This window comes from Oncorhynchus clarkii, chromosome 23 (assembly GCF_045791955.1).
Source record: "Oncorhynchus clarkii lewisi isolate Uvic-CL-2024 chromosome 23, UVic_Ocla_1.0, whole genome shotgun sequence".
In the NCBI taxonomy this organism is placed as follows: domain Eukaryota; kingdom Metazoa; phylum Chordata; class Actinopteri; order Salmoniformes; family Salmonidae; genus Oncorhynchus; species Oncorhynchus clarkii.
Genome location: NC_092169.1, coordinates 36,315,075 through 36,327,108, shown reverse-complemented (window position 1 = coordinate 36,327,108; position 12,034 = coordinate 36,315,075). Strand labels below are relative to the sequence as shown.

The 12,034-nt window shown below is 46.2% G+C and overlaps 1 protein-coding gene across 1 annotated transcript in view; it reads right to left on the bottom strand.

Moving 5' to 3' along the window:
- Window positions 1–909: 909 nt before the first annotated feature.
- LOC139381188 (protein shisa-9B-like) overlaps window positions 910–12,034 on the bottom strand; it is a 30,023-nt gene continuing 18,898 nt past the window's right edge. Inside the window, exons 4-5 of the mRNA XM_071124614.1 lie at window positions 8,370–8,474; window positions 910–1,406 (exon numbers count right to left, since the gene is read on the bottom strand). Of these exons, the coding sequence (XP_070980715.1) occupies window positions 940–1,406; window positions 8,370–8,474 (572 nt within the window). The 3' untranslated portion in view covers window positions 910–939. The remainder of the gene's footprint in view (window positions 1,407–8,369; window positions 8,475–12,034) is intronic.

Here is a 12,034-nt window from a genome sequence, read left to right as displayed (position 1 = left end):
TATTCTTCTTAGTGCTGTCCTTCAGTGGTTAATCATTGTTCTGGACAACCAATATGCACCACTTGTAGAATGGGGCGCTTCCCATGCTATTTAAATAGTCTCGTAACACCTCTAGAGCTGTAGTCCGTGCCTTTTTACTGTCCGTTCATCAGGGAGAATACACAGAAATACCTCCGCCACTCTGGGGTGCAAGAAGCCGCAGTGAATTGCTTCCACTGATTTCACATATGACCTGCGCTCAGAAATATTCTCTAGCCTGGTCCCAGATCGGTTTATACTTTTGCCTACTCCACTATCATTGTCAAGCCATGACAATTCCATAAGGAGCTGGCAAGAGCGAAGAAACAGACTGGCATCCAGGCTAGACAGTCTCCAGACCCCCCCCCCAAATGTTCTTTGTCCTTTCCCTTCATCCGGCTTTTCTCTGAAGATCCTTAGAGTGATCTCCCTCTCTCTCTCCATACCTTGCTCTCTCCCTCCCTCTCTCTCTCTGTCTAGCGCTGGAGCAGAGGCTGATTGGAGCTGACGTGACAATGGCATTGTCCCTGTTGAATTAATGTGGCCCTGGGGTGCTATCATCCCTCTAATGGCCTGAACACGTTGCTTTTATGGGTGGAGGAGGGGGGCTGGGGCATTGTTGTGGGAGTGGGAATTAGAGGATATAGGAGGAAGAACAAGACCACAGAGTAATGCATGGAGAGATGTAGCTAGTTAGCGAAAGGTTTAGAGCCACACAGAGTTGTGGTGGACATAGAGACCGAAAGTGTTCTGAGGCTCAGAGGTGTTCAGAGAGCGACAGTGTTTCTCTTGCCTTATCAATGTCGTAATGATGTCTGTGGTTGAGTTATTGTACTAAAGTGGCGATGTTTAGGCATCGTTGCACATATTTGTATCTGTTTCTATGTTTTTGTCTGCACAGGGGAACTCAGAGTTCCATGCTCAGACAGTGACCTCCGTCTTGCTGTTGGTGGAGTAGCTCTTATGCCTGGTGTGGTGGTAGGAGGATGGGTGGCTGTACGGCACAGGGTGGTTGAACAGCTCCGGGAAATTCTCTACACTGTGCTGTCTCCTGGTGGAGTAGGCATGCCGGTGGGCCGAGATGTGCCCAGGGTGGGAGGTCTGCCTCTGGACGTGGCGTCCACTGGTGTCACAGGCTTTGAAGGCTGAGCTGGTGAACAGGGGGTGGCTGGTGGTCTTGGGCAAACAGGACCTCTCCAGGTGGCTCTGGGAGATGGAGAGGGGGGCGTGGAGGTTGTGCTGGGAGGAGAGCTGGTGGTGGTCTTGGTGTAGGTAGGACTTGTCTTTGGGGTGCAGGGAGATGGGCTGGAAGGCTGAAGGTCCTGCCTGGTACTGGGAGAAGTCCATCAAAGGGTAGCTCTTATAGTAGCCCCCAGAGGCAGTGTCTGCTGCAGAGAGAGAGAGAGAGTGAGAGAGAGAGCGCTGTGGGTTTGAGTCATAATATTGCTTTCACACAGATGATTGTAGCTTTCACTTTCGAATGAAGCACCATAGTTGGGGTCAATTCCATTTAATTCAACGTTTTTTCTTTATTTTTATTGTAGAATGGTACTGAAGACATCAAAACTATGAAACAACACATATGGAATCATGTAGTAACCAAAAAAGTGTTAAACAAATCAAAATATATTTTATATTTGAGATTCTTCAAAGTAGCCACCCTTTGTTTTGGTGACAGCTTTGCACACTCTTGGAATTCTCTCAACCAGCTTCAAATGGAATGCTTTTTCAACAGTCTTGAGGGTGTTTCCACATATGCCGTGCACTTGTTAGCTAGTTTTCCTTCACTGCGGTCCAACTCATCCCAAACCATCTCAATTGGGTTGAGTTGGGTGATTGTGGGTGCAGCAGGTAGCCTAGTGGTTAGAGCGTTGGGCCAGTAACCGAAAGGTTGCTCGATCGAATCCCGGAGCTGACAAGGTAAAAATCTGTCATTCTGTCCCTGAACTAGGCAGTTAACCCACTGTTCCTAGGCCGTCATTGTAAATAAGAATTTGTTCTTAATTGACTTGCCTAGTTAAATAAAAACCATTGTGGAGGCCAGGTCATCTGATGCAGCACTCCATCACTCTCCTTCTTGGTCAAATAGCCCTTATACAGCCTGGAGGTGTGTTGGGTCATTGTCTTATTGTCCTGTTGAAAAACAAATGATAGTCCCACTAAGTCCAAACCAAATGGGATGGTGTATCCCTGAAGCCATGCTGGTTAAGTGTGCCTTGAATTCTAAATAAACCACAGATAGTGTCAAATCAAATCAAATCAAATTTTATTTGTCACATACACATGGTTAGCAGATGTTAATGCGAGTGTAGCGAAATGCTTGTGCTTCTAGTTCCGACAATGCAGTAATAACAAGTAATCTAACTAACAATTCCAAAACTACTGTCTTGTACACAGTGTAAGGGGATAAAGAATATGTACATAAGGATATATGAATGAGTGATGGTACAGAGCAGCATAGGCAAGATACAGTAGATGGTATTGAGTACAGTATGTACAAATGAGATGAGTATGTAAACAAAGTGGCATAGTGTAACGACGTTCGTCTGTAGAAGGAGAAGCGGACCAAAAAGCAGCGTGGTGGTTACTCATGTTCTTTAATTAATGGAAACTGAACGATACATTAAATAACTTAACTCTACAAAACAACAAACGGAACGTGAAAACCGATACGGCCTATCCTGTGACAACAAACACAGTGACAGGAACAATCACCCACAAACACACAGTGAAACCCAGGCTACCTAAGTATGATTCTCAATCAGAGACAACTAATGACACCTGCCTCTGATTGAGAACCATACTAGGCCGAAAACATAGAAATGCCCCAAACATAGAAAAACAAACATAGACTGCCCACCCAACTCACACCCTGACCATACTAAATAAATACTAAACAACGGAAATAGAGGTCAGAACGTGACACATAGTTTAAAGTGGCTAGTGATACATGTATTACATAAGGATACAGTCGATGATATAGAGTACAGTATATACGTATGCATATGAGATGAATAATGTAGGGTAAGTAACATTATATAAGGTAGCATTGTTTAAAGTGGCTAGTGATATATTTACATCATTTCCCATCAATTCCCATTATTAAAGTGGCTGGAGTTGAGTCAGTGTCAGTGTGTTGGCAGCAGCCACTCACTGTTTAACAGTCTGATGGCCTTGAGATAGAAGCTGTTTTTCAGTCTCTCGGTCCCAGCTTTGATGCACCTGTACTGACCTCGCCTTCTGGATGATAGCGGGGTGAACAGGCAGTGGCTCGGGTGGTTGATGTCCTTGATGATCTTTATGGCCTTCCTGTGACATCGGGTGGTGTAGGTGTCCTGGAGGGCAGGTAGTTTGCCCCCGGTGATGCGTTGTGCAGACCTCACTACCCTCTGGAGAGCCTTACGGTTGAGGGCGGTGCAGTTGCCGTACCAGGCGGTGATACAGCCCGCCAGGATGCTCTCGATTGTGCATCTGTAGAAGTTTGTGAGTGCTTTTGGTGACAAGCCGAATTTCTTCAGCCTCCTGAGGTTGAAGAGGCGCTGCTGCGCCTTCTTCACGATGCTGTCTGTGTGAGTGGACCAATTCAGTTTGTCTGCGATGTGTATGCCGAGGAACTTAAAACTTGCTACCCTCTCCACTACTGTTCCATCGATGTGGATAGGGGGGTGTTCCCTCTGCTGTTTCCTGAAGTCCACAATCATCTCCTTAGTTGTGTTGACGTTGAGTGTGAGGTTATTTTCCTGACACCACACTCCGAGGGCCCTCACCTCCTCCCTGTAGGCCGTCTCGTCGTTGTTGGTAATCAAGCCTACCACTGTTGTGTCGTCCGCAAACTTGATGATTGAGTTGGAGGCGTGCGTGGCCACGCAGTCGTGGGTGAACAGGGAGTACAGGAGAGGGCTCAGAACGCACCCTTGTGGGGCCCCAGTGTTGAGGATCAGCGGGGAGGAGATGTTGTTGCCTACCCTCACCATCTGGGGGCGGCCCGTCAGGAAGTCCAGTACCCAGTTGCACAGGGCGGGGTCGAGACCCAGGGTCTCAAGCTTGATGACGAGCTTGGAGGGTACTATGGTGTTGAATGCCGAGCTGTAGTCGATGAACAGCATTCTCACATAGGTATTCCTGTTGTCCAGATGGGTTAGGGCAGTGTGCAGTGTGGTTGAGATTGCATCGTCTGTGGACCTATTTGGGCGGTAAGCAAATTGGAGTGGGTCTAGGGTGTCAGGTAGGGTGGAGGTGATATGGTCCTTGACTAGTCTCTCAAAGCACTTCATGATGACGGATGTGAGTGCTACGGGGCGGTAGTCGTTTAGCTCAGTTACCTTAGCTTTCTTGGGAACAGGAACAATGGTGGCCCTCTTGAAGCATGTGGGAACAGCAGACTGGTATAGGGATTGATTGAATATGTCCGTAAACACACCGGCCAGCTGGTCTGCGCATGCTCTGAGGGCGCGGCTGGGGATGCCGTCTGGGCCTGCAGCCTTGCGAGGGTTAACACGTTTAAATGTCTTACTCACCTCGGCTGCAGTGAAGGAGAGACCGCATGTTTTCGTTGCAGGCCGTGTCAGTGGCACTGTATTGTCCTCAAAGCGGGCAAAAAAGTTATTTAGTCTGCCTGGGAGCAAGACATCCTGGTCCGTGACTGGGCTGGATTTCTTCCTGTAGTCCGTGATTGACTGTAGACCCTGCCACATGCCTCTTGTGTCTGAGCCGTTGAATTGAGATTCTACTTTGTCTCTGTACTGGCGCTTAGCTTGTTCGATAGCCTTGCGGAGGGAATAGCTGCACTGTTTGTATTCGGTCATGTTACCAGACACCTTGCCCTGATTAAAAGCAGTGGTTCGCGCTTTCAGTTTCACACGAATGCTGCCATCAATCCACGGTTTCTGGTTAGGGAATGTTTTAATCGTTGCTATGGGAACGACATCTTCAACGCACGTTCTAATGAACTCGCACACCGAATCAGCGTATTCGTCAATGTTGTTATCTGACGCAATACGAAACATCTCCCAGTCCACGTGATGGAAGCAGTCTTGGAGTGTGGAGTCAGCTTCACCATGGTTCCCACCATGCTTCACGGTGGAGATCATACGTTCATCTACTCTGCGTCTCACAAAGACATGGCGGTTGGAAATAAAAATCAAAGGACAGATTTCCACAGGTCTAATGTCCATTACTCGTGTTTCTTGGCCCAAGCAAGTCTCTTCTTATTATTGGTGTCCTTTAGTAGTGGTTTCTTTGCAGCAATTCAACCATGAAGGACTGATTCACGCAGTCTTCTCTGAACAGTTGATGTTGAGATGTGTATGTTACTTAAACTCTGTGAAGCATTTATTTGGGCTGAAATTTCTGAGGCTGGTAACTCTAATGAACTTATCCTCTGCAGCAGTGATAACTCTGGGTCTTCCTTTCCTGTGGCGTTCCTCATGAGAGCCAGTTTCATCATAGCGCTTGATGGTTTTTGTGACTGCGCTTGAAGAAACTTTCAGAGTTCTTGAAATGTTCTTTATTGACTGACCTTCATGTCTTAAAATAATGATGGACTGTCGTTTCTCTTTGCTTATTTGAGCTGTTCTTGCCATTATATGGACTTGGTCCTTTACCAAATAGGGCTATCTTCTGTATACCACCCCGACCTTGTCACAACACAACTGATTGGGTCAAACACATTAAGAAGGAAAGAAATTCCACAAATTAACTTTTAACAAGGCACACCTGTTAATTGAAATGCATTCCAGGTGACTACCTCCATGAAGCTGTTTGAGAGAATGCCAAGAGTGTGCAAAGCGGTCATCAAGGCAAAGGGTGGCTACTTCGAAGAATCTCAAATATAAACTATATTTGATTTGTCAAACACTTTTTTGGTGACTACATGATTCCATATGTGTTATTTCATAGTTTTGATGTCTTCACTATTATTCTACATTGTGGAAAATCATAAAATAAAGACAATCCCTTGAGTAGGTGTCCAAACTTCTGACTGGTACTGTATGCGCATATATGTGTGTGTGTGTGTGTGTGTGTGTGTCTATAAGCGTATGCATGTGTGTGAGTGTGTGTGTCATCTCCAGGTCTCTGTCAGGTCGGATCAGCGTTGTCTGCCAGCGTTGTCTGCCAGGCGATGTGTGTGATGCCTGGATGCTCATTAGAGCCGCTGAGAGACATCTATGACAGTGAATTGGAGTGAATGCTTCTGAGAGGAACTCAGAGTGCATTTTGGGTTTGGAATACTTTCAATTCCACTCTGCTCAGTGAATCATCCCTCTATCCCTGAAAAGTAGACTGTGGAGTGACAGAGGTTCCTGTCCTTTTCTGTGGCTAGGTTTCACTTCAGTCTGTCAGTGTGGATGGTGTGTTCTGTCCCAAAACACTGCCAAAATGTTGCTTCAGTCACACTGCCATAACGGTGCTTCAGTCACACTGCCATAACGTTGCTTCAGTCACACTGCCATAACGTTGCTTCAGTCACACTGCCATAACGTTTTTTCAGTCACACTGCCATAAAGTTGCTTCAGTCACACTGCCATAACGGTGCTTCAGTCACACTGCCATAACGTTTTTTCAGTCACACTGCCATAACGTTTTTTCAGTCACACTGCCATAACGGTGCTTCAGTCACACTGCCATAACGTTGCTTCAGTCACACGGCCATAACGTTGCCATAACGTTGCTTCAGTCACACTGCCATAACGGTGCTTCAGTCACATGTTGCTTCAGTCACACTGCCATAACGTTGCTTCAGTCACACTGCCATAACGATGCTTTAGTCACATGTTGCTTCAGTCACACTGCCATAACGTTGCTTCAGTCACACACTGCCATAACGGTGCTTCAGTCACACTGCCATAACGTTTTTTCAGTCACACTGCCATAACGGTGCTTCAGTCACACTGCCATAACGGTGCTTCAGTCACATGTTGCTTCAGTCACACTGCCATAACGTTGCTTCAGTCACACTGCCATAACGTTGCTTCAGTCACACTGCCATAACATTGCCATAACATTGCTTCAGTCACACTGCCATAACGTTGCTTCAGTCACACTGCCATAACGTTGCTTCAGTCACACTGCCATAACGTTGCTTCAGTCACACTGCCATAACGGTGCTTCAGTCACACTGCCTAACGTTGCCATAACGTTGCTTCAGTCACACTGCCATAACGTTGCTTCAGTCACACTGCCATAACGTTGCTTCAGTCACACTGCCATAACGTTGCTTCAGTCACACTGCCATAACGGTGCTTCAGTCACACTGCCATAACATTGCTTCAGTCACACTGCCATAACGTTGCTTCAGTCACACTGCCATAACGTTGCTTCAGTCACACTACCATAACGTTGCTTCAGTCACACTGCCATAACGTTGCTTCAGTCACACTGCCATAACATTGCTTCAGTCACACTGCCATAACGTTGCCATAACGTTGCTTCAGTCACACTGCCATAACGGTGCTTCAGTCACATGTTGCTTCAGTCACACTGCCATAACGTTGCTTCAGTCACACTGCCATAACGTTGCCATAACGTTGCTTCAGTCACATGTTGCTTCAGTCACACTGCCATAACGTTGCTTCAGTCACACTGCCATAACGGTGCTTCAGTCACATGTTGCTTCAGTCACACTGCCATAACGTTGCTTCAGTCACAAAATAAAAATGACAGTGAATGTGCAACTTTATTTCTTTGTTCTAAGTTTATGATCTGCCAATCTGTACCATAACATCACTTCAGTTCCTACTCTACAGTAACTAACTTGAACGTGGTTGTTCGTATGACCTTGACCTATATGGCTTGGACCTCATCTTTCTAGTAAAGGCCTGAGACTGTATGACCTGTATATGGCTTGGACCTCATCTTTCTAGTAAAGGCCTGTGACTGTATGACCTGTATATGGCTTGGACCTCATCTTTCTGGTAAAGGCCTGTGACTTTATGACCTGTATATGGCTTGGACCTCATCTTTCTGGTAAAGGCCTGTGACTGTATGACCTGTATATGGCTTGGACCTCATCTTTCTGGTAAAGGCCTGTGACTGTATGACCTGTATATGGCTTGGACCTCATCTTTCTAGTAAAGGCCTGAGACTGTATGACCTGTATATGGCTTGGACCTCATCTTTCTGGCCTGTGACTGTATTGCGTGTAGTATATCTGCTTTCATTCATGATATCTCTCTGCCATGAGGGGAACTCAATTCGCCTCAGATGCCAGCTGGAAAACCCTGGGCTGGTTTGAAAGGTTACGGTACCAGTCTGGATTATGATCAGCTTGTCCTGGTATGTACATTGGATGTTTGTGTGTGCACGTTAGTGTGTCCATATGTTTGTGCATGTCTTTGTGTGTGTGGCCTTACCCACAGCCCTGAGGGAGGTGTACTTGTTGAGGCCCAGTCCACTGAGGTTGCTGTGGGGGTGAGGCATTCCTGGATAGAAGGCTGAATTGTTCAGGTGGTAGTGCTCTGTAGGGAGAAAGAGAGAGGGAAAAGCGAGTAATAAGAGTAAGATCACTTTATTTCTCAATTGTACGGACAGAGAACTGTTTAAATGCTCCTAACATTTGTGACTGGGATTGAGAAGTCTTCTTTTCCAGTCTAGATATGTCTGTTGCAAAGGGCTGTTTTGACAGAAGGAGAAGGTGGCCTCTAGTGTTAAATGAGGTGTGGCTAATTAACAATGGAACAAACAAACTAGGTAAAAAAAAACTGTCACTAATTGCGTCAATGAGTGCTGCTGGCCCAGCCTCTATCATGCTGTCAGGGGCCACAAGGAAATTGGGACACTGGAGTTGCATAGGGGCAGATTCTGCTCATACCCTGCATGGTCAGTGGCAATACAACTGGGGTCAGTTGGTAACCTATATGAACACATAGGCAGAATCAGAAGGAATATTCCCATAGAAATCCCCATGTTTTTCAACAGTGCCATGGCATGACATTGCAGTATGATATTGGTATATGTCTGTGACCTCTAAATGTTGATTGATCTGTTGATTGATTCAGATTAAGTGTGCATCCTCTATCCCCTGAAGTCATTTGCTGTGTATGTGTGTGTGTGTGTGTGTGTGAGAATGAATGAATGAATGTGTGTGTGTGTGTGTGTGTGTGTGTGTGTGTGTGTGTGTGTGTGTGTGTGTGTGTGTGTGTGTGTGTGTGAGGGAATGTGTGTGTGTGTGAGTTTGAATGTCAAATCAAATCTAATTTTATTGGTGAATGAGTGTGTGTGTGTGTGTGTGTGTGTGTGTGTGTGTGTGTGTGTGTGTGTGTGTGTGTGTGTGTGTGTGTGTGTGTGTGTGTGAGAGAGAGTATGGTTGTCTCTGTGTGTGTGTGAACTATACTTGTGGGGACCAAAAATCCCCACAAGAATAGCAAACAAACAAAAATTTGACCAACTGAGGACATTTTGTTCGTTTCTATGGGGTTTAATGTTAAGGTTAGAATTAGTGTTAGGGTTAGAATTAGATGTAGGGTTTGAGTTAGGAGCTAGGGTTAAGGTTAGGTTATGGGGTTAAGGTTAGTGTTAGAGTTAGGTTCAGGGTTAGGGTTAGGGAAAATAGGATTTTGAATGGGACTGAATTGTGTGTCCCCACAAGGTTAGCTGTACAAGACTGTGTGTGTGTGAGTGAGAGTATGAGTGCCTCTGTGTGTGAGAATTAATTAATGTGTGTGTGTGCATGCTCAGTTGTGTGCGTGTATACAGAATGATGACAGGTGTGTTTGACTGGTGTTATGGACAGGTGTGTTTGATTGGTGTCATGGACAGGTGTGTTTGATTGGTGTCATGGACAGGTGGTTTGACTGGTGTCATGGACAGGTGTGTTTGACTGGTGTTATGGACAGGTGTGTTTGATTGGTGTCATGGACAGGTGTGTTTGACTGGTGTCATGGACAGGTGTGTTTGATTGGTGTCAAGGACAGGTGTGTTTGACTGGTGTTATGAACAAGTGTGTTTGATTGGTGTCATGGACAGGTGTGTTTGACTGGTGTCATGGACAGGTGTGTTTAACTGGTGTCATGGACAGGTTTTTTGACTGGTGTCATGGACAGGTGTGTAGTTTCAAACAGCCTGGCAGGTTTTCATCAGAGCCAGCCCTTCAAACACACCCACTACTACAGAAATAGAGAGGGGTGGAGCGATAGAAAGAGGGATACTGCATTTAACCCAACCGCTCTGAATCAGTGAGGTGCGGGGGGCTGCTTTAATCGACATCTACATCATCGGTGCCCGGGGAACAGTTGTTGTTGGAGGTTAACTGCCTTACTCAGGGGCAGAACAACAGATTTCTACCTTGTCGGCTCGGGGATTCAATCCAGCAACCTTTCGGTTACCGGCCCAATGCTCCTACCCGCCAGGAAGGGAGAGAATTAGAGGGAGAGAGAAGTAGAGTGGGACAAGGGGAGGGAGAGAGAGCAGGATTTGGAGAGAGAATACAGAAACTAGATAAGGATGTGAGAGAGAAATGATGCAGTGAGTGAGGGAGGGAGGGGAGATGTTGTGTGTTTGTGGAATAAATTAGGAGATTTAGCTGAAGTATGAGGGGAGGACGTTACTCTGAGCGCTAACACACACACACACACACACACACACACACACACACACACACACACACACACACACACAGAGGTTGTCTAAAACCCATCATTCCTGTGCGGTTTTATACAGTAAGCTGATTAGCTGGGGAGATGGCTCTCATGTTCTTCTACGGTAGATTTCTACTCTACGCCCATTGTCTTACATTAGATGGCGTTACTCCTACATGGCGCTCATCCTTCAGTGCAGGCAGAATTTCTGATGTCAGACAATGCTCTACATCGGGGACATACAGGGCAATCTGCTGTCACAGCATCTCTGACCTCTCAGGAGGGCATACTGGATGTTCATTACACATGAGAATGTGAGAAGGGTATAAAAAGGGATATAACATACTGTAGTACTCATATGGTATCTGATGACTTTGAGCAGATAGAAGAACATACAACCAGCTTCAAACTAACTGGAACTAGCCAAACAGGAAGACTGAACACACTGTGATTTATAGTACAAATGTGATTATCATCATAGTGTTTGTATCAGTTTTCATCATTTTTTAATCTGTTCAGTATCCTTCTGTAACCAGCGTATTACTGGAACTGCTCTGTCATTGTCATAATAATGTTGGTGGGTTTGTGAAATAAGCCCCAGGCCTCCCAGATAGAGACTTGGTGGGAAACCATGCTGGCTGGCACTGACGGGGGCAGAGGGCTCAGTCGGGGGGGTATTAGGGGCTCCATGGGGGGCTTCAGGGGCTGTTTGGTGGGGGGCTAGTTAGTTATGGTAATGGAGAGCCCAGTGAGGTACTGAGTTATTGACTTTCTACCAGTTCAGGAGCCTCATCAGGGCTCCTCTCTCTGCCTTTGATGACATTAAGCTTTGTGTTTAACCACTCTGATTATCAGGGCTCATTTTCTTCCACACACACACACACACACACACCTCTCAATGTGTCCTTGCTGGTGTGTGTGTGTGTTTGCGTCCTTGCTTGTGTGTGTTTGCGACCTTGCTGGTGTGTGTATGTTTGCGACCTTGGTTGTGTGTGTGTGTGTGTGTTTGTGTCCTTGCTTGTGTGTGTGATTGAACTATATGTGTGTAAGCCAACATCAAATGAAATGTGTGTGATCTAACAACGGTGAAGCTGGGAGTTGGAGTTGTTTGGCACATCTCCATTAAATTTTAACCAAGTAGGAGAACAAGAGGGCAGGCGAGGCCCATTATGGTTATATCATGTAATGTCTTCCCAGGCTGGGCTGGCTGGGTGGTGTACTGTACATTGCAGACCAGGCTGTGTATGATAGCAGTGGGATAACATGTGTAGTGATCATATAGATACTGTATGTGACCTTCGCTGTCTGTTCCACTTGGTCCTGGGCTACTCTCTCTGAGCTACGGAGGGTTGTTGAGAAGTGATGCAGTCATCTGAGGGACAGAGGGAAGGGAGTCAAGCAGCAGTACAAGTAATGCCGTGGATATTACACGAGAGGCCAGA